General features: G+C 38.6%; 1 protein-coding gene across 2 annotated transcripts in view; it reads left to right on the top strand.

The window, feature by feature from the left end:
• The window catches only part of NBAS (NBAS subunit of NRZ tethering complex), a 337,182-nt gene that overhangs the window by 21,682 nt on the left and 291,360 nt on the right, over window positions 1-24,140 (top strand). For both annotated transcript variants that reach the window (XM_046661718.1, XM_046661719.1), the window contains exons 7-9: window positions 886-1,019; window positions 2,253-2,386; window positions 4,131-4,229. In XM_046661718.1, coding sequence (XP_046517674.1) covers window positions 886-1,019; window positions 2,253-2,386; window positions 4,131-4,229 — 367 coding nt within the window. The remainder of the gene's footprint in view (window positions 1-885; window positions 1,020-2,252; window positions 2,387-4,130; window positions 4,230-24,140) is intronic.

Genomic DNA, 24,140 nt, shown 5'->3' on the forward strand with positions numbered 1-24,140 from the left:
AGCCCCTTTTTCTTTTGTAGCTGATAGCCTTTCTCCTTATTGTAGTACTGAAAAATTCAGAACAGAAAAAAATATAGGGGCCGGCCCCGTGGCCGAGGGGTTCGCATGCCCTGCTTCCCGTGGCCCAGGGTTTCGCTGGTTCGGATCCTGGGTGCGGACATGGCACTGCTTGTCAGGCCACGTTGAGGCGGCTTCCCATGTGCCACAACTAGAAGGATCTGCAACTAAAGAAATACACACCTATGTGCTGGGGGGATTTGAGGAGAAAAAGAAAGAAAGAAAAAATATAGGTGTTGGATTATTAACATCTTATAATTGTGTGATTGACTAAGAACAGTTCTTGATTGACCTGCCTAATATATTATTACATACTTACATGTGTATGTGTGTGTGTATCTATCTATCTATCTATATATATTTCTCTTTCTAATACTGTGTCAGTATAATCCCGCTTTGTATTTCCTTGGCATCTATATTTGCTATATTTAAAAGATCTCAGTTGAAATTTTCTTTTTTTGCTTATAGGGGAGCTGAAGTCATTAGATTGGACTTATTTTCTGCCCATTCTCTTTGCCTTTGATCTCTCTTAATTTCCTAAGTATTGTGAAGTATATGATTCCTGAGCCTTTACCAGACTAGGGCATGCTTAGCATTCAGTAGACCCCTGGTGTCAGTGGGCTCTGCTCTCACAGAAGTGGGGCAGAGCTGGCTGTGGTTTATACTTCCCACTCTTACTTGAAATGGGTTTCTTGGAACCGTTCTTTGCTATTGAACTGAAGCATTAGAGATCCTTAGATGATGATGTAATGCAGTCGAATACGTACTTTAGTTGTTAACTGTTTTTATAATACATTGTTAGAAGCACTTCTTTTCTTTTCATTCTAGTTCCAAAAGACCCAAAACCCCAGTGGAGGCGTGTCGCGTGGAGTTATGATTGTACCCTGCTGGCCTATGCGGAAAGCACAGGAACTGTGAGGGTGTTTGATCTCATGGGAAGTGAACTCTTTGTTATTGTCCCAGTACGTACATACCTTCAGCTGATATTGTATTTTTTCGAATGCCTGTCATGTATAGGTACCTGAATGAATGAATATGATGAGAGAAGAAATAGAAATGTAAATCAGAATAATAAGTTGTGAACTTAAGATGCTCAGAATCTAGTTAGAGATCTGTATGTGAAGTAGTTATCTTTGTATTTCCTAGTGCACTATGCAGATGTAATCCACCATTATTAAAACATGGTAGTAAGTAAGTTCTAAATCGAGGTACGGAAAGCTGTTAAAAGGTTCCAGTGAGGGAAAGAAGTCAGTGGGCTGTTGCAAGAGGAACAGCTTCAAGAGAAGTTAGAATTTGTTAGCCTAAAGGTGTTAGATATTGAAAGGGAGAGTGGAGAAAAAAATGAATGATACTAATAACTTGTATTTGTGTAGTGCTTTGTACTTTGTTAATGACTTTGGTATATATTCTTGTATAATGCTCACCATACCCTTTGAATAGATTGGGTAGATGTTACTCTCATTTTACAGTTTAGAAAACTGTAATTGAGAGGGAGTAAAATGACTTTTCCAGTGGCAATCCAGGGAGTGAAATGACTTTTCCAGTGGCAGTCCAGTTAGTGTCTCTTAGAAATCCAGTGCTTTTTACTTCCTACGCTCCTTCCTCAAATGAACAAATATAGGGGCAGGTAGAACAGATTCTGGCTGCATCTTAGAATCACCTGGGAAGCTTTATACAGAAAAGAAAAACAAAAACAAAACAAATTACCGGATTGCCCAGGCTCCACCCACAGAGTCTGACTTAGTTGATCTGAGTGGGCCCTGGGCATTAATATTGTTTCAAGGTTTTTTAGCTGATTCTTATGAGAAGCTAGGGATGAGAACCAGTGATGTAGAGAATGATTTTTGTTCAGACATAATGAGTGGAGAAACGTGAAAAAATACATTGAGCTCATATTGTGGAGTCTTGGAGAACCAAAGTAAGAAGTTTGGATTACTGTTTTCTTGACTAGCACTGTGTAATAGAAACGTGAGCTATATAAGTGATCACATGTGTAGTTTAAAATTTTCTAGTAGCTGCATTAAGAAGAGCTAATCATAGCTTGCTTGCTTCTTCAGGATACAGATCAGTTCCAGGGCTGTCTTATTTAAAGTGCACCTGGCAAGGCCAATGTCTCGGACATCCTCCAATTACCTATACATATGATAACTTCTATCTAGTCTCTTTTTAGTAACTTAATCTCTCCTCTTCTCTAGGCATCTATTTTAGCAGGTGATTTGAGCTATGCCATTGCTGGCTTGATATTTTTGGAATATAAAGCAAGTGCGCAGTGGTCTGCAGAACTCTTGGTCATCAATTACCGAGGAGAACTTAGAAGTTACCTTGTAAGGTAAAAGTATGCTTTATTTGGGAAGTCCTATTTGAAATAATGTTTATTTCTCTGGTTTAGTGTCAGATTTTGGTGTTTCTTTTTTTTCCTTCAGCATTTTATTATGAAAAATTACAAATATAATAGGAAGGTTAAAAGAATTGTATAGTATATTCACTCATACCTCCACTTAAATTCTGTAATTAGTGTTTTACTATTCTTGCTATATCACATTTCTGTCCATTCCTCTATCCAGCCTTTAATCAGTCTTCCTTTTTTAATATATTTGTCAGTACTTAAATACTTTAGCATGCATATCATTAATTAAAGTTCATTATTTGCTTATAGTTTTCTTTCTTTTGAGATAAAATTTGCATACAATGCAGTGCACAGTTCTTAAGTATACCAGCCAGTGAGTTATGACAAATACATACACTTGTGCAATTCATACCCCTATCAGGAGACAGAAATGACTATCGTGCTAGAAAGTTCCCTCATGCTTCTTCTCAGTAAATCTCTGTCCACACTCACCCCCAGAGGAATTGCTGTTTATAATTTTTTTCATCACAGATTAGTTTTGCCTGTTCTAGTAATTGACATTAATGGACTCATATAGTGTGTGCTGTTTTGTCGAAGTCTTCTTTTGTTTAGCATATTTTGAGATTTGTCCATATTTTACATGTATCAGTAGTTAATTCCTTTTTATTGCTGATTAGTATTTCATTGTATGAATATCTCATGTGTCTTAGTCTGGGTTGCTATAACAGATGTAATAAACTGGGTGGTTTATCAACAACAGAAATTTATTTCTCGCAGTTCTAGAGGCTGGAAGTCTGAGATTAGGGTGCCAGCATGGTCAGGTTCTGGCGAGAGCCCTCTTCTGGGTTGCAGACTGCCAACTTCTTATATCCTCACATGGTGGAAAGAGAGCTAGCTAGCTGTCTGGCCTTTTCTTATAAGGGCGCTAAACTCGTTCATGAGGGCTCCGTCCTTATGACCTAATATCTCCCAAAGACCCCACCTCCAGATACCATCACATTGGCATTAGGGTTTTAACATATGAATTTTGAGGAGACACATTCAATCCATGGGGGTAACAAACATTCGTTCCATAGCACTCATGATTTGTTTATCCATACTTCTGTTGATGGACCTCTAAGTCTCCAGTTTTTTTGGTTTTTTTTTTTTTTGAGTAAGATTAGCCCTGAGCTATCAGCTGCCAATCCTCCTCTTTTTTGCTGACGAAGATTGGCCCTGAGCTAACATCTGTGCCTATCCTCCTCTATTTTTGTATATGTGGGACACCTGCCACAGCATAGCTTGATAAGCTGTGTGTAGGTTCACGCCTGGGAGCTGAACTGGCGAACCCCGGGCTGCTGAAGTGGAGTGTGCGAACTTAACTGCTGTGCCACTGGGCCAGCCCCTAAGTTTCCAGTTTTGGGCTATTGTGAATAAAGCTGCTATGACCATTCTTTTACAAGTCTTTATGGATATACATTTTCATTTCTCTTGGGTCAATGTCTTTGAGTGGAGTTGCTGAGTCATAGGGTAGATACACTTTATTTTTATAAGAAACTGCCAGACCATTTCCCAAAGTGGTTATATCGTTCATATTCCTTCTAATAAGCTATCAGGGTTCTGGTTGTTTTACATCCTCAGCAATATTTGGTGGTGTCTGTCTTTTTAATTTAATTTTAGTGGATATTTAGTGGTATGTGATTGTGATTTAATAGTATTTATTTCTTATTTACCTTCTTAAATTTAGTGTTGGAACAAATCAGAGCTATCAAGAGAGTCACTGTTTCAGCTTCAGTAGTCATTATCCTCATGGAATCAGCACAGCCATTTACCATCCTGGTCACAGGTGAGCATCCATTCGTTCTCATATTTGGTGGAGTATTAAGTGGATGTAGAAATCTTACCACAGTTTCAGAGACAAAAAATTGTCCATTCTGATTTTTATTGTGGCTTCTTCATTTCCTCCTCTTGTGTGTAGTTATGTTAAATATCTGTAGTATCATTGTAGTCATCTTCTGAAGATTTCTGCTCATCTGTCTGGCTGACTGGACTTCCCTGAGCCAGGTGGGGCACTGGGAATATTCACCGAAGAATTTCTTCTTCTCTCTTAACTCCCTGAATCTTAATTTTCTCATCTGTTAATTGAGTATGATATGTAACTTCTAGCATTGTTGAGAGAATTCATAAAATATTGCGTATAAAGTGCCCTTGCATAGAAGGGTCTCAGTGGAAGTTACTTTCCTTTTTTGTGAGTTAGGGCTACATTGATACTTGCACAGTTGCTTCCTACAACTCTATCCCATTCTTTTTTTTTCAAAGATTTTTTATTTTTATTTTTCCTTTTTCTCCCCAAAGTTCCCTGCTACATAGTTGTATATTTTTAGTTGTGGGTCCTTCTAGTTGTGGCATGTGGGATGCTGCCTCAGCATAGCTTGATGAGCAGTGCCATGTCCGCACCCAGGATCCTAACCAGTGAAACCCTGGGCCGCCAAAGCGGAGCGGGCCAACCTAACCACTCAGCCACAGGGCCGGCCCCTATCCCATTCTTCAGATATGCCACCTCTCTAGGTGTTTGCCATCTCCACTGAGGGTTACTTGGAACCTTGAGCATTTTCTACTCCCAGTGATTTCTCTTTTTTTAATTTTGTTAGTGAGAATGAAATTTGCATATATTTTATAAGTTAGCCAAGCTACCTTTTTGGTTCTCTAAATGGGAAGAATATCAAATTGTGAAGTCAGACAAACCTAGCTTGAGTTCTGAATTTTGAGATTTACTCTGTTCCTGTTGGCAAGTCCTTAAACTCTCTGACCCTCAGTGTACTTAGGTCTTTTTGACTGAAAATGTATGCATATTTTGTATTCTGTTCAGTTGTAGGTTTGTCCTTGTATTTGTACAGAATTTTATTCTTATGAAATTTTTATATTAGAAAAGAACACGTGTCCACAGCCACACCATACCCCCACCCACTGAAGTCCCCTTTGTGCTCTTCCCTGAGCCTATGCTGGCCCCTGGAGATACCCACTGTCCTGAATTTTGTGTTTATCGTTCTCTTGCTTTCTTTATAGTTTTACCGCTTACTCATATTCAGTTTTGCTGTTTGACTTTATGTAAATGGAGTCACACAAAAGACTCAGAAGAATTGCTTTGGGATGCATGTTTCTCCAGTTCACTCATTTTTAACTACTATTAGCATATTTTGTTTTATGAATATATTGTAGCATATTTATTCATTCTCCTGTAGATGGAAATTTGGTTTGTTTCCAGTTTTCTGATTATAAAAATAGTACTGTGGCAGAAATTATTGCGCATTCCTCTGATGCATTGTTCAGGAGTTTCTATAGGATATCTATAACTAGGAGTGGAGTCGCTGAATTGTCGGGTAAGTACATCTTCAACTTTACTAGGTAATACAGATGTTTTCCGGAGTGGTTCTACCAAATTACAGTCCTGTCAGCAGTGTATGAAAGTTTCTGTTGTTTCACATTCTTGTGAGCACTCTTGATGAAGTCAGATTTTTAAATATTTGCTGATCTGATAGGTATAAAAGAATATCTCATGGTGGTTTTAATTTGCATTTCCCTGAGCAGTTTTTCGTGTTATTGGGCATTCATGCTTCGTCATCTGTGAAATGCTTTTTTATATCATTTCTTACATTTTTTGGGTCTTTGGTCTTGACATTCTGTATGTGACCTGGATATTAATCCTGAGTCGATTGCATGCATGGTGAACATCATCTCCCAGCACATGACTTGTCTTTTTTTCCTTTGTAATTTACCTTTCAGGACTTATATTTGCACGTAGTTCCAAATGTTAAATAGTTTGAAAAACTGACTCTGCCACCCAATTCTTGCTTTCCAAAGATAACCATTTTTAGCTCTTTTAGTTGATTCCTTTGGATGTTATCATATATATAAATAAAATGCCTATGTTGTTACTTCTTGATTTCCCATTTTACATGCTACCTATTGACATGCCTTTATGGGAGATGAGGATTTATTTAGATCTCTCAGTCCACCACACATGTATACACACAGCCTTCTCTCGTTCTCCTGTTAATTTATATCATAATTTTATAGGATGAATATCATTATGGTTATGTAGATGCTATTCACAAGTGAGACAAGAAGCTTCTGTGGTGTTACCTTATTGCTTTTCCATTCTTATTTATTCATTCATTCACGCAGCATTTATTCATTTCCTGTCCTGAGCCACGTACTGTTCCAGATGCTTGTGGTAATATCTTCCTTATGGAACTTACTTCTAGAGGTGGTAACAGACAACCAACAATGAACGTAAAGTATTTGAAGAATTGACAAGTGCTATAGGAAAAAATTGATCATGGGTTGGAGGACAGAGAGTGGCAGGGTGGGAGAGTAGGGTGTGGGTTGTAATTTTAAGTAGGGTAGCAAGTTACTCTCATTGAGAATGTGACATTTGCGCAAAGACCTGTATGTGCTCCAAGATCTGTACGAGGTGAGGGTGTTAGTTATTTGAATATCTGGGAAAAGAGTATTTTATGAAGAGGGAATAGCCAAAGCAAAATGATTTGGGAGTGTAGTGGGCATTTTCTCGAAACAGCAAGGACGCCAGTTGGCTGAAGCAGACCGAGGAGTAGAGTAACAGCCGATGCCTGAGAGAGAGTGGTGAGAGCTAATTCTGCAAGGGGCTTAGTGGGCTATGTAAGCCTAACTGGTGACTTCTTACCTTTATGTATTTGTTCTTCTGGTTAATAATCCTATTTTTTTTTAGTTTGCCAAGTTTTTAAGTATACTTACTATAGATTTAACCCTAAACTCATCCCCATTAGTGTAGATCTCTTTTTTAGTACATCATATACATTAGGTATTCTCTAAGTTTCATCTTCTTGAAGAAGTATTTTTCAGAACTTTCTGACCTGCCCCCATTTGGCTTTGCACCTGCTGCATAGCCGTTTTCTTATAATTTCACCTCACTGTCATCCTGAGGATTGCTTTCATATTTCTCTTTTGCTGCATCATCTATTTCTTGGATCCCATGTTTATTTTTCTTTTTGCTTTATTTCACTGTTTTGGTGAACTTCTGTAACTTCCTGAGGAAGAATACATGAGAACCATATTTTTTGAGACCTTGTATGTCTGAAAATGGCTTTATTCTGTCTTCATGCTTAATTGGTAATTTGCCTGGATAAAATTGTAGGCTGGAAATAATTTTCCCTTAGAATTTTGAAGGTATTGCTCCATTGTCCTCTTGCTTTTAGTATTGGTCTTGAGAATTCTAATGTCACTCTAGTATAAAACCCATTTTTCTTTTTTTCTTTTCTTGTCCCCCTTCTCTCTGCAAGCTTTTATTTTTTATCCCCCAAGGTTCTCAAATTTGACCATCTTATGTTTTGGATACTTCAATTTGGATACTCACTTTTGGGAAAATTCATTAAATTACTCCTTTTTTTTATTTTTGAGGAAGATTAGCCCTGAGCTAACTACTGCCAGTCCTCCTCTTTTTTGCTGAGGAAGCCTGGCCCTGAGCTAACATCCATGCCCATCTTCCTCTACTTTATATGTGGGACGCCTACCACAGCGTAGCATGCCACACGGTGCCATGTCCACACCCAGGATCTGAACTGGCGAACCACCGGCCGCTGAGAAGCAGAACGTGCGAACTAAACCACTGCGCCACCGGGCCGGCCCTAAATTACTTCTGAGCTGTTTCCTCCCCTCTGTTTTCTCTTTTCTCTCTGGAAAGTCTGTTATCTAGATACAGAATCTCCTGGACTCACTTTTAATTTTCTCAGTCTCTCTCTTTTTTCCTTTTTGTTTTTGTTAAAAAAGAGAAGTGGAAGATTATTTGAGTTTTTCCTATATAAATATATATATTTAATGAAGAAAGTTTGAAGCGTTTTTGAGATCTATTATAAATATAGTGAATTAATGATACATGTGATCCTATTTAGGAAAAAAGTCTGTGTTCTGGTTAATTTTTTCTGATATATTTTCTATTTTATTAATTCTTCTGTTCCTCATCTCTTTTTTAAACTAGTGTTTTTTGTTTCAATTGTTATATTTCTCGTTTCCAGAAGTTCTCTGTAGTTTTTTTTTGAGGAAGATTAGCCCTGAGCTAACATCTGCTGCCAATCCTCCTCTTTTTTTGCTGAAGAAGACTGGCCCTGAGCTAATATCCGTACCCATCTTCCTCTACTTTATACGTGGGATGCCTGCCATGGCATAGCTTGACAAGCAGTGTGTCTGGCCACGCCCAGGATCCAAACTGGCAAACCCCAGGTCACCAAAGCGGAATGTGTGAACTTAGCTGCTGTGCTACTGGGCCAGCCCCTCTGTGTAGTTATTTTTAAGAATCTCTCTTAAGAGGGGAGAAAAGGTGGGCTGGCCCCGTGGCCGAGTGGTTAAGTTCACGTGCTCCGCTTCAGCAGCCCAGGGTTTTGCTGGTTTGGATTCTGGGTGTGGACATGGCAGCACTCATCAGGCCCTGCTGAGACGGTGTCCTACATAGCGCAACCAGAAGCACTCACAACTAGGATATACAACTGTGTACTGGGAGGCTTATATTGAAACATTTCATTATATTTAAGCAAGGTTTTGCTCTTTGCTCTTTTAAGGACTTTTTTGATTTGTTTAACTTGATTTTGTTTTTTTAAAGCATAGATATTAATACCTTACTTTCTTAGCACATATATACACTAAAAAAATTTTAATCTATTGCCCCTTAAAAAGTGTGTGTTTTGTCAGAGGAATTGTCTCTATTAGCAAGATTGATGAAGTAGAAAGTCTATTCTATCTTTAGCTGGCCTGCTTTCCATTACTTTCTTACTTACTGTGGCTTACTGAGTGTGACACACCATGTTATGTGTTGTGGGAGACGTAAAGATGGAGAGCAACCCTGACCTCAAGATCTCATATGCTTGAATGGGAAATAATATACACATATATTATATATGTATTTATATATCTAACATATGTAATGTCTAATATACATTTTTCTCTCTTTAAATATTTGTGTGCATATATATGTGTGTGTATATATTATATATGTGTATGTATATGTGTGTATACGTGTGTGTGAATGCAAGCTGGAAAGAAGTAAGGGCCTTAAAAGGGTGCAGATATAGTGATGTGGGGGTCCAGATAAAGGAGGTTATTACTTGAAGGATCAGGGAAGTATGGCAGGTGGCTTAACTTAAACTTGCTTTGGAGAGTGGATATGATCTGTCCGTGATGGGCATCTCAGACAAAGTAGCAGTGTGAACAGTGACAAGTGGAAGGAGATCTCAGTGTATTTTTAGGAAATTGAAAGTGGTGTAGCTTGACTGACACTGTAGAGTGTGTGTGGGAAGGGATGAGAGGTGATGGTCGTGGTGGGAGATAGGGCGTTGGAAAGGCAGGTTGAGGTCAGATAATTGGGAGCATTAAGTGACAGCCTATTCTTTAGGGAACTCAATTTATTTTTATTTTTATTTTTTGCTGTGGAAGATTAGCCCTGAGCTAACATCTGTGCCAGTTTTTCTCTACTTTATATGTAGGTCACCACCACAGCATGGCTGATGAGTGGTGTGGATCCATGCCTGGGATCTGAACCCATGAATCCGGGCTGCCAAAGTGGAGGGTGCTGAACTTAACCACTATCCCACAGGGACAGCCCTGGGAGCTCAAATTTTTGAGATGAGGAAATATAATCAGTTATGCTTTGAGGAATGTTGATTCAGTTGGGAGATACTAGAGGCTGAGTGATTCATAGATAGTAAATGTACTAGTTCAGGCCACATGCAACAGGGTCCTATTCATTTTCTTATGTAGAATTGTTATTCTATGTTTGTGCCACATTTTGGGCACTACTTATATATATATATGTATCACATTTCATTAATTTTCTTTTTCTATTTTGAAGAATAGGTCCTATTTCTCCAATTAGAATTTCAGATACTTGAAGACAAAGAATGTGTAGTGTAGGTCTTTGTAAAAGCCACAGCATCTAGTATAAGAGCTCTCTTGTTAATTGATACCTCTCCCTCTGTGGGCTCCTTAACTAAGTAATTCTCATTTTCCAAGTGGAGAAGAAAAATTATTATGTTTCTTTCTTTTGATTTTTCTCTGCCTCTTTTATTCTCTTGCATTTTATATTCTTGTCCATCACCCACATTTCTGTTTTATTTTTCTTTCCCCTTTTAAAAGAAGTGTATTTTATGTTTGAATCCTTTGCTGACTACTCCATTGTCTTGATTTATTACAGAGGTCAATATTTGGTTTCTTTTTTCCTAGCAGTATTTCAAGAGAGTGAGTGGCGTTCACTTGGGACCATAGGTTTGAAATTATCACACATTAAATAGTTATTACATGGTAACAATTTGTCATCAAGCAGACTACATTTATTACTTTTAATGTGGTCACTTTTGGGCCCAGGATCTAAGCAAATGAAGGTATTTTTGGGGGGTGGTCTCTAAGTAAAAATTTTGGAAAGGTAAATATATTATCAAGCCACAGAAGGAGGGCCGCTTCTTGGTTCTGCAGTCATGTACATTTCTCGATAGCAGTCAGCTTGGAGATGGATGACTGCATTAAGGTTTCTGAATAAAAATTGTTATAAAGCAAGCAGTATGTGTAAGTGTCCTGTTGTGCATGACAATAATATTGCTAGGTTGTTTGTATTTTCCGTTATATGGTCTTTTTTAAATGAAAGAAGCTGAAATAGTCATCACTTTTTTATTTATTTTCGGTTACTCTAGTAATGTGAGCCTGTGATATTTATCATCCACAAGGATTTTATGAATGTGAAATAAATCAGCCAGAGTGTAGTTGGGATAAATTGATAATATACAAACTCAGGGCTCTATGAAATTCATTGTTTTGCCTGATGCTGCGAGCACTGTTGAAGAAGAGAAATTGAGGTGGTAAATTGGGTAATATGAAACAAAAATTAATTGAGAAGTTTTGGGATAAGCTCTGCTGATTTTGACTGTTTTCTTTTTTGCATATCCTAACTCACAGCCTAGTGAACATATTTTATCCTCCCCGGACTATCCCATATTCCAGTTCTGCTCCTCTTCCTACACCCACCCCAACACTTCCCTGCCTTCTCTTTTCTCTTTTTGGTGAGGAAGATTCTCTCTAAGCTAACATCCATTGCCAATCTTCCTCCTTTTTGGCTTGAGGAAGATTAGCCCTGAGCTAACATCTGTGCCAATCTTCCTCTATTTTGTTTGCGGGATGCCATCACCACATGGCTTTACGAGTTGTTTATGTCTGTGCCTGGGATCTAAACTGTGCTGCCAAGATGGAGCACACTGGACTTAACCACTACACCATGGGCTGGGCCCTGCCTTCCCTTTTTTGTTCTTAGTATTCTCTTTGTTCTGTTAATTTTGGCTTAGATTGTACCCTGTTTCCAGCAAAGAGGAATCTCTTACTTCCTCTATGTTCTTAGAGGGGATGGCATTAAACTTTCAGTCGAGGTGGGTACCGTGCTTGGTGGGTGGTGGACAGATGTAGTGCCTGCCTTCCGGGAGTGTGCAGTCTGTTTGGGGAGTCATCACAAATTACTTAATGTGAATTAAGTTCAAATACAATACTTTATCTGTTGTATTTACTTTTACGTTTTTTTTCCTTCTTCTTCTCCCAGAGTCCCCCAGTACATAGTTGTATATTTTAGTCGTAGGTCTTTCTAGTTCCTCTCTGTGGGACACTGCTTCAGCATGGCTTGAAGAGCGATGCTAGGTTTGTGCCTGAGATCCGAAGTGTTGAAACCCTGGGCCACTGAAGTGGAGTGCGTGAACTTAACAACTTGGCCATGGGGCTAGCCCCTTTTGTATATATTTTTAAATGACACAAGTGCTTTCAACAGTATTTAGCTTTCTAAAAAAAATTTTTATTTTTAAAAATTGTTTTACTTTTTAAATTTTTTAGTTGAGTTCATAATGGTTTACATCATTGTGAAATTTAAGTTGTACATTATTTCTTGTCTGTCACCACATAGATGCTCCCCTTCACCCCCTGTGCCCACCACACATCCCCCTTCCCCTGGTAACCACTGGAGTGTTTTGCTTGTCCATGTGCTTGTTTCTATTCCACATACAAGTGAAACCATTTGGTGTTTTTCTTTCTCAGTCTGGCTTATTTTGCTAACCATAATTCCCTCCAGGTCTTTCCATGTTGTTGCAAAAATGATGAATTTGTCTTTTTTTCTGGCTGAGTAGTATTCCATTGTATGTGTGTGTGTGTGTGTGTGTGTGTGTGTGTGTGTATACACACACACACCACATCTTCTTTATCCAATCATCAGTCTATGGGCACTTGGATAGTTTCCGTGTCTTCGCTATTGTGAATAGTGCTGCGATGAACATAGGGGTACATATGTTACTTTGGATTGTTGATTTCAAGTTGTTTGGGTAGATACCCAGCAGTGGGATAGCTGGGTCATAAGGTAGTTCTATTTATAGTTTTTTGAGGAATCTCCACACTGTTTTCCATAGTGGCTGCACCAGTTCACATTCCCACCAGCAGTGTATGAGGGTTCCCTTCTCTCCACACCCTCTCCAACATTTGTTATTTTTAGTGTTAGTGATTATAGCCACTTTAACAGGCATCAGGTGATATCTTAGTATAGTTTTGATTTGCATTTCCCTGATGATTAGTGATGTTGAACTTCTTTTCATGTCTTTATTGGCCATCTGTATATCATCTTTGGAGAAATGTCTGTCTATATCCTCTGCCCATTTTTTTGATCGAGTTGTTTGTTTTTTTATTGTTCAGTTGTGTGAATACCTTATATATTATAGAGATTAACCCCTTATTGGATATGTGATTTGCAAAAATTTTCTCCAGTTGGCAAGTTGTCTTTTGGTTTTGATCCTAGTTTCTTTTGCCTTGCAGAAGCTCTTTAGTCTGATGAAGTCCCACTTGTTTATTTTTTCTTTTGTTTCCTTTGTCTGAGAAGACATGGTATTTGAAAGATCCTTTTAAGCTCAGTGTCAAAGAGTGTGCTACTTATCTTATCTTCCAGGAGGTTTATAGTTTCAGGACTTATACCTTCAAGTCTTTGATCCATTTTGAATTTATTTTTGTGTATGGCGTGAGATAATGGTCTACTTTCATTCTTTTGCATGTGGCTGTCCAGTTTTCCCAGCACCATTTATTGAAGAAACTGTCTTTTCCCCATTGTATGTTGTTGTCACCTTTGTCGAAGATTAGCTGTCTGCAGATGTGTGGTTTTATTTCTGGGCTTTCAGTTCTGTTCCGTGGGTCTGTGTGCCTGTTTTTGTACCAGTACCATGCTGTTTTGATCACTGTGGCTTTGTAGTCCATTTTGAAGTCAGGGGTTGTGATGCCTCCAGCTTTGTTCTTTTTTTTTTTTTTTCTCAGTATTGCTTTAGCAATTCGTGGTCTTTGGTTGCCCCATACGAATTTTAGGATTCTTTATTCTATTTCCGTGAAGAATGTCATTGGGATTCTGATTGGGATTGCACTGAATCTGTAGATTGCTTTGGGTAGTATGGACATTTTAACTATGTTTATTTTTCGAATCCGTGGGTGTAGAATCTCTTTCCGTCTCTTTATGCCATTATCTGTTTCTTTCAATAATATCTTATTGTTTTCATTATATAAGTCTTTCGCCTCCTTAGTTAAATTTTTTCCTAGATACTTTATTTTTTTTTGCAATTGTAAATGGAATTGTGTTCTTGAGTTTGCTTTCTGTAAGTTTATTAGAATACAGAAATGCGATTGATTTTTGCAAGTTGGTTTTGTACCCCGCAACTTTACTGTAGTTGTTAATTATTTCTAATAGTTTTCCTATGGATTCTTTAGGGTTTTCTCTATTTAAGATCATGTCGTCTGCAAACGGAGTTTCACTTCTTCCCTCCCTATTTGGATTCCTTTTATTCCTTTCTCTTGCCTAATTGCTCTGGCCAAAACCTCCAGTACTATGTTGAATAAGAGTAGTGAGAGTGGACCTCCTTGTCTTGTTGCTGTTCTCAGAGGGATGGCGTTCAGCTTTTCCCCATTGAGTATGATGTTGGCTGTGGGTTTGTCATATATGGCCTTTAATTATGTTGAGGTAATTTCCTTCTATCCCCATTTTGTTAAAGAATTTTTATCATTAATTGCTGTTGGATCTTATCAAATGCTTTCTCTGCATCTATTGAGATGATCTTGTGGTTTTTATTCCTCATTTTGTTAATGTGCTGTATGACATTGATTGATTTGTGGATGTTGAACCATCCCTGTGTCCCTGGAATAAATCCCACTTAATAATGATGTATGATCTTTTTGATGTATTGCTGTATTCTAGTTGCCAATATTTTGTTGAGGATTTTTGCTCTATGTTCATCAGTGATACTGGCCTGTAGTTTTCCCTTTTTGTATTGTCCTTGTCAGGCTTTGGTATCAGTGATGTTGGCCTTGTAGAATGTGTTAGGAAGCTTCCGTCTTCCCTAATTTTTTCGAATAGCTTGGGAAGGATGAGTGTTAAATCCTCTCTGAAAGTTTGGTAGAATTCCCCAGGGAAGCCGTCTGGTCCTGGGCTTTTATTCTTTGGGCTGGTTTTGGTTACTGTTTCAACCTCTTTCCTTGTGATTGGCCTATTCAGATTCTCTATGTCTTCTTGATTCAGCTTTGGGAGGTTGTAAGAGTCTAAGAATTTATCCATTTCCTCTAGATTGTCCATTTTGTTGGCATATGGTTTTTCATAGTATTCTCTTAGAATCCGTTGTATTTCTGTGGTATCCATTGTTATTTCTCCTCTTTCATTTCTAATTTTATTTATCTGAGCTTTCTCTCTTTTTTTCTTTGTAAGTCTGGCTAGGGGCTTCTCAGTTTTATTTATCTTCTCAAAGAACCAGCTCTTTGTTTCATTGATCCTTTGTACTGCCTTTTTTGTTTCAATAGCATTTATTTCTGCTCTGATTTTTATTATTTCTCTCCTTCTGCTGGCTTTGGCCCTTGTTTGTTCTTCTTTTTCTAATTCAATTAGGTGTAGTTTGAGATTGCTTATTTGGGATTTTTCTTGTTTGTTAAAGTGAGCCTGTGTTGCGATGAATTTCCCTCTTAATACAGCCTTAATGCAGCCTTTTGCTGCATCCCATATGAGTTGGTATGGTATGTTTTCATTTTCATTTGTCTGCAGATATTTTTTGATTTCTCCTTTAATTTCTTCAATGATCCATTGATTGTTCAATAGCATGTTGTTCAGTTTCCACATCTTTGTCCTTTCTCAATTTTTTTCTTGTAGTTAATTTCTAACTTTATAGCATTGTGATTGGAAGAGATGCTTGTTATTATTTCAACCTTCTTAAATTTATTGAGGCTTGCCTTGTTTCCCAATGTATGGTCTATTCTTGAGAATTTTCCATGCACACTTGAAAAGAATTTCCATTCTGCTGTTTTTGGATGGGGTATTCTATATAAGTCTATTAAGTCCATCTTATCTAGCTTTTCATTTAATGCCACTGTTTCCTTGTTGATTTTCTGTCTGGATGATCTGTCCATTGATGTGAGTGGAGTGTTGAGATCCCCTACTATTATTGTGTTATTATTAATGTCTTCTTTTAGGTTTGTTAATAGTTGCTTTATGTAGTTTGTTGTTCCTGTGTTGGGTGCATACATATTTATAAATGTTATTTCTTCTTGATGGAATGTCCCTTTGATCATTATATACTGCCCCTCTTTGTCTCTCTTTACCTGTCTTATCTTGAAGTCTACTTTGTCTGATACAAATATTGCCACACCTGCTTTCTTCTTTTTGCCATTAGCTTGGCGTATCTTCTTCCATCCCTTCACTCTGATCCTGTGTTTGTCATTGGAGCTGAGATGTGTTTCCTGGAGGCAGCATATTGTTGGCTCTTGTTCTTTAATCCATCTTGCCACTCTGTGTCTTTTTATTGGAGAATTCAATCCATTTCTGTTTAGGGTGATTATTGATACATGAGAGCTTAATGCTGCCATTTTATCACTCATTTTCTCCTTCTCCTGCCTTTCTTTTGTTTCTCAGCCTGTGTATTTTGGTCTACCAATTGAGTTATGTAGTTTTTTATGTTGTGTTTCCTTATTTTCTCCTTATTATCTGTGTCTCTCTTCTGCTTTTTTATTTAGTGCTTTCCCTGAGGTTAGTATTCAAGATCTCGTGGATAAGATAGTCCCTTTTCTGATGGCCTCTAATTTCCTTTGACTAAACCAATTCAGTCCCTTTCCTCTTCCCCTCCTAAGTTGTTTTTCTCATGTCTTACTCTGTGTTACGAGTTTGTGATTAAAATGACAAGATTATCTTTGTTTTTGGTGTTTTCCTTCCCTTTGTCTTTAATGCTATACTTGAGTATTTGCTATCCTATTATGATTCTGTCTGCCTATTTAACTCCTTACTCCATGCTTTGTAACCCCTTTCTACCTTTTTTGTTTTTTCAAATATGTGGGCCCTCTTGAGGATTTCTTGTTGGGGGTGTCTTGTGGCTACGAACTCCCTTAGCTTATGTCTGTCTGGGAAAGTTTTTATTTCTCCATCATATCTGAAGGATATTTTTGCTGGATAGAGTATTCTTGGCTCAAAATTTTTGTCCTTCAATGATTTAAATATGTCATTCCAGTCTCTCCTATCCTGTAAGGTTTCTGCAGAGAAATCTGCTGAAAGTCTGATGGGGGTTCCTTTGTAGGTTATTTTCTTTTTCCTTGCTGTCCTTAATATTTTTTCTTTGTCATTCAGTTTTGCCAGTTTCACTACTATATGCCTTGCAGTAGGTCTTTTTACATTGACGTAGTTAGGAGATCTGGTAGCTTGTTCCACATGGATTTCCTTCCTAGGTTTGGGAAGTTCTCTGCTATTTTTTCTTTGAACAAGCTTTCTACTCCATTCTCTTTCTGTTATTCTTCTGGAATACCTATAATTCTCATGTTGCGTTTCCTGTTGAGTCGGATATTTCTTGGAGATTTCTTCATTTCATTTTATTCTTAGTTCTTTCTCCTCCTCTATCTGGAGCATTTCAGCATGTCTGTCTTTGATTGTGCCGACACGCTTCTCCATGGTGTCTGCTCGAGCATTCAGGGAACCCATATTTTGTTTTACTTCTTCCATTGTGTCTTTCATCTCTAATATTTCTGATTGATTCTTCTTTATAGTTTCAGTCTCTTTTGTGAAGTAGCTCCTGAACTTGCTGAATTATTTCTCTACATTCTCTTTTATCTTGTTGAGTTTTTTGATGATAGGTATTCTGAATTCTTTGTCATTTAGATTACATGTTTCTGTGTCCTCAGGACTGATTTCTGGGTACTTGTCATTTTCTCTCTGGTCTGGAGATCTAATATAGTGTTTGATACTGCTAGAGGGAGGTCTGTTCTTTTGCTTCCTGGTGTTATTTGGTTGCAGTTACCACCTATTGCCACTGGGTAGGGGTCAAGAACCATGTATTCTGAGCCCTCTGCTTTCAGCCAAAATCCCAGGGGCTGTAGCCACGCTGAGCAGGTGGCTGGGAGGGGCACTTTCTGCTGCATGTTCTTGGTGCTTTCTGCTTCCACTCTCCTGGGGTGTTGACTGGAAAAGGTCACCCCCTGCAAAAGCTTTCACCCTGGTAGAGGGCTTCCCTCTAGGCTGCAAGGGTCCTTGGGAGTTCTTGATGTTCCTGGGAATGACCATCCCCTCCTCCATTCCTTCCCTCTCAGAGGCCTCCTTTGTTCCTGGATCACAGTCTTTAAGGGGAGGGAGCGAAGTTCTCTCTTACCCCATTCCACTTCCTCCAACGGGAGGTCCAGTCTCTCCCCCTTCTGTCATATGGCTGCGTGGGTCTCTCCAGCATTTTTTGTGTTGTGTTGGGATGTACTCCATTGGATTATGGACATTTTTTTTGTTGTATATTGGAGTGGAAAGATTTCTGTGAGACCTCACTCTGCCATGATGCTCATGTCACCTCTTTAGTTGTTTTTTTTTAAGATTTTGTTCCTAATTTCATTGTAAGTTTCTACAAGCAAAATCTGCCTTATTCAACTTTGAATGTCCAGCAGTTCCTTGATAACTACACAAAGATAATTAGTGTTTGAAGGTAACTTCTTCTAGACCCTAATTTACATCTCAACGAAGACAAAAGATAGAAAACATGCATTCTTTTTGGGCCCTTTTCCACCCATGCTCAGAATCCTGGATGACTCTTTGGTACTGACTTGAACTGTGTAATTCCATGATTTTTAGTAAATGTATAGAGTTTTACAACCACTACTACAATAAAGTTTTAGAATATTTCCATTACTCCTAAAAATCTCACATGCCTGTGAGTTTTATGGAATGTAAATCATACTTCTGTAAAACTGTGATAAATAAAGGGATAAATAGGAAGAAACAAAGGCCCTTTAAACAGGCTTTCATTTGAATGCTTTTATCTTTACGTTAAGAAAGATACTGAGGTTTATGTTAAGAAAGGCACTCATGGTTCATACAGTCTATGGAGAACTGTGATTGATAAATACTGTATGTCATGGTTGTACAAAGGGAGAATCCAAACATCTGAATGATTAAAAAAATTTTTATTTCTCTTAGTCAGCTGTGCTTTAGGCCAAATACAGATTCGACAGAAAGAACTTGAGACAACATTTATGGGAAATAATAAACTATGGTGTCTGATCACCTTAAAGTAGATTACAATCAGATTACAAACTACTCTGGCTGAAGAGTAGTTAAGTAGTTGCATTCCAAGCATGCACTCATAGGGCCTGCTACTATTCTGGGGAAGGCTCAGAAGATGGAATAGGACATGCCTTTAGAAAGCTGTTCATTTTAGGGGAGACTGAGGAATGCCTTTAAGTAATGGCATCCTGAAATGTTAAAGGGCTGTGCTTTATGTATACATACTGATTTGATCATCTCTTGTGGGTTTCTGATTTCCCCTAAACAAAATCTTAAGCTTTTAAATATGTGAGTTCTTTACCCTCATGGAATAAAGGGATTATTCCAAATAAGTAGCTAGTACTTAGTGGGGAATCAGAAATGCTTGTTGTGTGAATGAGCTCTCAGGTGACATGATGATAACTTCACTGGCATGAAATGGAAGGCAAACAATCTTGGGCATGGAGTGGGAAGGGGATGCAGTAGAGGATACAGAAAGGACACAGTGTCTTCTTAACACATCACCCTTGTCTAGGGAAAAGTAGCTTGGCCCCACAAATATTTAAATTTGATCCAGTGGAGAAGATAGTGTTGAGAGTTTCCTACCTTAAAGGTTTACCCAGGGACAAAGGCAAATTTTGTTCTTCTCCTATGAGGTGTAAGTTCCATCTACACTTATGATATGCTTTCCGAAGCTAATCAGTGAACTTTCACAGCCATTACATTGCCATAAAATTGCCCGTCTTTCTCCCTGGTTCCTAAGGTCATATATATTCTGTGAAAATCAGAGTATTGATATGTGCAAAGATACACTATATTGACAGCTGGAGGAGCAGTTAGGTATAAATTGCATTAAGAAATTTTTCAGCAGTCCTAACTAGATAAGATTAATAATTTTGTGAAGGATTGCTTCTAGAAAAGGAATGAGTACTGTAGTCATGAGCATTGCTGATTATCTCCCACTGCAGTGAGAGAGTGCATTTGGCCTTTGATAATGTAGGGGCTATTGGCATTTGAGAGATTAATGTGCAGCCTTGTACCTGGGAACTATGAATGTCAGTAGTCTAGTTGACCTTATATTAATGAGTTTTTCATTTTGCCTCTCAATTTCTCATTCCTCCAGTGTGAGAAAATTCTTCTTTCCATAAGCTCACGTTGGTTTTTTGGAGAGAAATGAAGAGGCACTGTTGTCTGTGGAGAAAGCTGCATTGTCTTGGTAGAGGTGACAGCCCTTAGGTGTGAATTAAGGGACTTGCTGAGCTCACAGACTTAGTTTTTTGGTTTCACAGGCATTTATTTCTGGGGAGGCAGGGAAGTGGAGAGTCATGGCTACACCCTGTCATCTGTTTTTGTCCAGAATGTGTTCCTGATAGGTAGATAAGTGATTCAGTAGTATCTTGGTTCTTAGCAGCCTCAAGGTGGCTATCTTTCAAGTAGAAGACAATGCCTTATAAGCTTGACCCTTTTTTGCCTAGTGTTGAAAAGCATAAATTATTGGAAATCAGCTTTGACCCCTCCATCACTCCTACGTTTGGAGAATCTTTGATAGGAGGGGCTAGTTCTCATCAAGGTACGGTTACATTTAAATGCACTTTGAAGACCTTTATAAATTTTTGAATCTCTTCAGCTGGTAAATCAGTCAACCAACCAATCAATCTCTTTCTCTCTTTCCGAGTGTTTTGGATATAGTTTAACTTGATATGGTGACTTTATATGTCAGTGAATTTTATTAATCATAGGCAAGATATTTTGTACTTTGGTTATACTTTTTCTTTTTCCTCCTGTCTATAAGAACTATTCCACAATCCCTCTGCAAAGATTTATGGAAATACAGTTTTAAGAAGTAACTGGGGCCAGATTGAATTTCTTCTATTTGGAATGGTGCTAACTGTTGTGGATCCCTCTTGGGAATAGAGAGCTGAAAGAAGACTGTTGAGTTACTTCTAGCCTATTTTATAGGAATGACGCTTAATTATGTTTTATAGAAAAATAGAAAATTTCAAAAAGTTATATCTTTGTCATAACCAAATGAATACTGGATTAGGAGGCAGATCTGAATTCTTTTCTTGGTTGTGCTACTTATTAGCTGTGTAACCTCGAGGCAAGGCATTCTTTCTGGACCACATTTTGCTGGCACTGCACTGGGCACAGACAGTAGATGGTGTTTTAGCGAGCTGCTCGGTTCCTAAGGAGGTCTAGGGTAGACTAGTAGGTGGCGTTTAACAGAGATGATTGTGGTAGGGAGTTTGGTGGCAAGCATCCTGGGACGACCACTGTCAGGGGTACCTGGAAGGCACCAGTTAGCAGGGTTCAATAGAGAGGGGAGCTAGGGTTCAAAGGCAAGACTCTTTTCCTGGGAGAACAAGTTTGAGAAGGACTTCAAAAATTAAACTACTGGTATTAGAATAGAAGGTGAGAGTTTGGTTTCAGAACCTGGGCAGTTCTGAAATCAAGATACAATGTAGACATGGAATGGGGCAGATAGGTGGATGCTGAACATGTTGTGCTCTTACCATGAAGTTGCTTAAGTCCACCATAAGGATTGGGGGGGAGCCAAGTCTTCAGCTGATGATCATTGGTATCAGCTGTGGGGTGAGGGAAGGAACAAGGGGTGAGAACAGTTAAGAAATCTGAATTAATTTATTCGTTAGTATTTTTATTGATATTCTCTTTGCCAGGCTAGTGGTTCTGAACAAGGTGTGGACAACAGAATCACCGATTGAGAATTTTTTAAAAATATGCATACCTAGGCTGTACTCTCAAAGGCTTGATCAGGTGTGGGATGGGATCCTAGCATCTGTTTTGTTAAGAGGTTCTGTAGGGGATTCTGACGTGAACCCCTGCCGCCCTGCCCCCCCCCCCCCCCCCCCCCACCATGCTTTCCCCATTCCTTGAGAACCCTTGTGCCAAGGTTCTGGGAAATTAAATAAAATAAATAAGCTATCCTTGCCTTTGAAGTTGCCCTAATGAAGGATAGGAATAAATTTCATTTTACAGGCCGCCTCCCTTCTGTTGGTTGTAGCTGCCTAGAGTACTGTGGGGCCAGGTCTGAGCCCATCAGGAGCTGACTGGTGTGTAACACAGGTATAGAAGTAGCAGAGCTGGCTGTTTTTCTTCTCTTTCTATGCATGTTGGTGTGTGTGTGTGTTTATTCTGTCTCTATAAATGTTCCTTGGAAGCCTATGGCATGCCGGTCAAACTGCTAAGGCATGGGCAGGGTGTATGGATGACAAAAATGAGTGAAAAACAAGTTCATGCATCAAGATTTGATGCTTAGAAAGAAACGGTTTTCTACAACTTAGCATTTCTTTATCTCGGTCCATAGTCTGGCTTTGTAGACCAAGAAAACAGAATTTGTCAACTTGCAGAGAGTGTTACCACCCTCAGGAGCTAACCAAGCTCGAAAGATTGACGTAAAAAAAAGCTCCACATAAATATAATCAACTGATCTTTGGCAAAGGAGCAAAGGCAATAGAGGAGCAAAGATAGTCTTTTCAACAAATAGTGCTAGAGCAACTGGGCATCCACATGCAAAAAAAAATCTAGATAAGCCCTTACACCCTTCACAGTTATTAACTCAAAATGGGTCACAGACTTAAATGTCAAACACACAACTGTAAACTCCTGGCAGATTACATAGGCGAGAACCTAGATGACCCTGCGTGTGGTGGTGACTTTTTAGATATAATGCCAAAGGCATAAACTCTGAAAGAAATAATTGATAAGCTGGACTTCATTAAAATTAAAAACTGCTGCTCTGCAAGAGACAATGTCAAGAGAATGTGAAGATAAGCCACAGACTGGGAGAAAATATTCACAAAAGACACATGTGACACGTGATAAAGGACTGTTGCCCAAAATAGACAAAGAACTCTTAAAACTCAACAGTAAGAAAACAAACAACTCAATTAACAGATGGACCGAAGACCTTAACAGACACCTCACCAAAGAAGATATACAGATGGCAAATAAGCACATGAAAAGATGCCCTGCCTCATATGTCATCAGGGAAATGCAAATGAAAACAACAATGAAATACCCCTACACACCTATTAGAACGGCCAAAATCCAGAGCTGTAATTGACAAATAAAATTGTAAGATATTTAAAGTGTATAACGTGGTGAGTTGATATATGTATACATTGTGAAAGGATTCCCTCATCGAGTAAATTAAAACGTCACCTCACACATTTACTTCGTGCCATTAGAACTTTTATGCTCAAATTCTACTTTTCATGAACTTCTAATTGACATATGTATTCGTTCTTTATATATATGTTAGCTAAAGAATGTGTGTCTACATATGTTAAAAACACCACGGATGCAATACTGCCAACACTCCTGTACTCTAGTTTGATGTGGGACAAGTAACAAGGGCATGCACTCAATCCGTAAGAGCACGTTTATTCAAGAGCATCTGCCCTTCCAAAACCTGTGTCTGTCATTTTGTAGCCCAGATGACAGTTAAGGGTCACCGCTATGGTCTTGGCAGCCTGGAAATTACTCCTTTCTGATGTTATTTTTTATTCTACTTACTCTGTGTCTCCCCAAAATGTGGCAGGTATGTGTGTGATGGTTTTAGGTAGTACATACATAAGTCGTTTTTCTTTTCTTCTTTTTTTTTTTTGAGGAAGATTAACCTGAGCTAACGTCTGCTGACAATCTTCCTCTTTTTTTCGCTGAGGAAGACTGGCCCTGAGCTAGCATCTGTGCCCATCTTCCTCTACTTTATATCTGGGATGCCTGCCACAGAATGGCTTGCCAAACAGTGCCATGTCTGCAGCCGGGATCCAAACTGACGAACCTTGGGCCACCAAAGCGGAATGTGTGAACTTAACCACTGCGCCACTGGGCCAGCCCCCCGTATATAAGTTTTTTTTATTTAATTTTAATTTTAATTTGTGTAAAAAATCCATGATGTCACAGAGAGTAGTGATTACAACAAAGCTAAATTAAAAAGAAAATTGTGTTGACTTTAAATAAATGAATAAAGAAAAAGATGTTATGAATAATAGTTTTTTTTTCTTTTTCTTTTTTTCTGGTGAGGAAGATTGGCCCTGAGCTAATATCTGTTGCCAATTTTCCTCTTTTTGCTTGAGGAAGATTGGCCCTGAGCTAACATCTGTGCCCATCTTCTTCCATTTTGCGTTTGGGTGGCTGCCACAGCATGGCTTGAGAGAGGTCTGTGCCCGG

Source organism: Equus quagga, chromosome 5 (assembly GCF_021613505.1).
Source record: "Equus quagga isolate Etosha38 chromosome 5, UCLA_HA_Equagga_1.0, whole genome shotgun sequence".
NCBI classification, from domain to species: domain Eukaryota; kingdom Metazoa; phylum Chordata; class Mammalia; order Perissodactyla; family Equidae; genus Equus; species Equus quagga.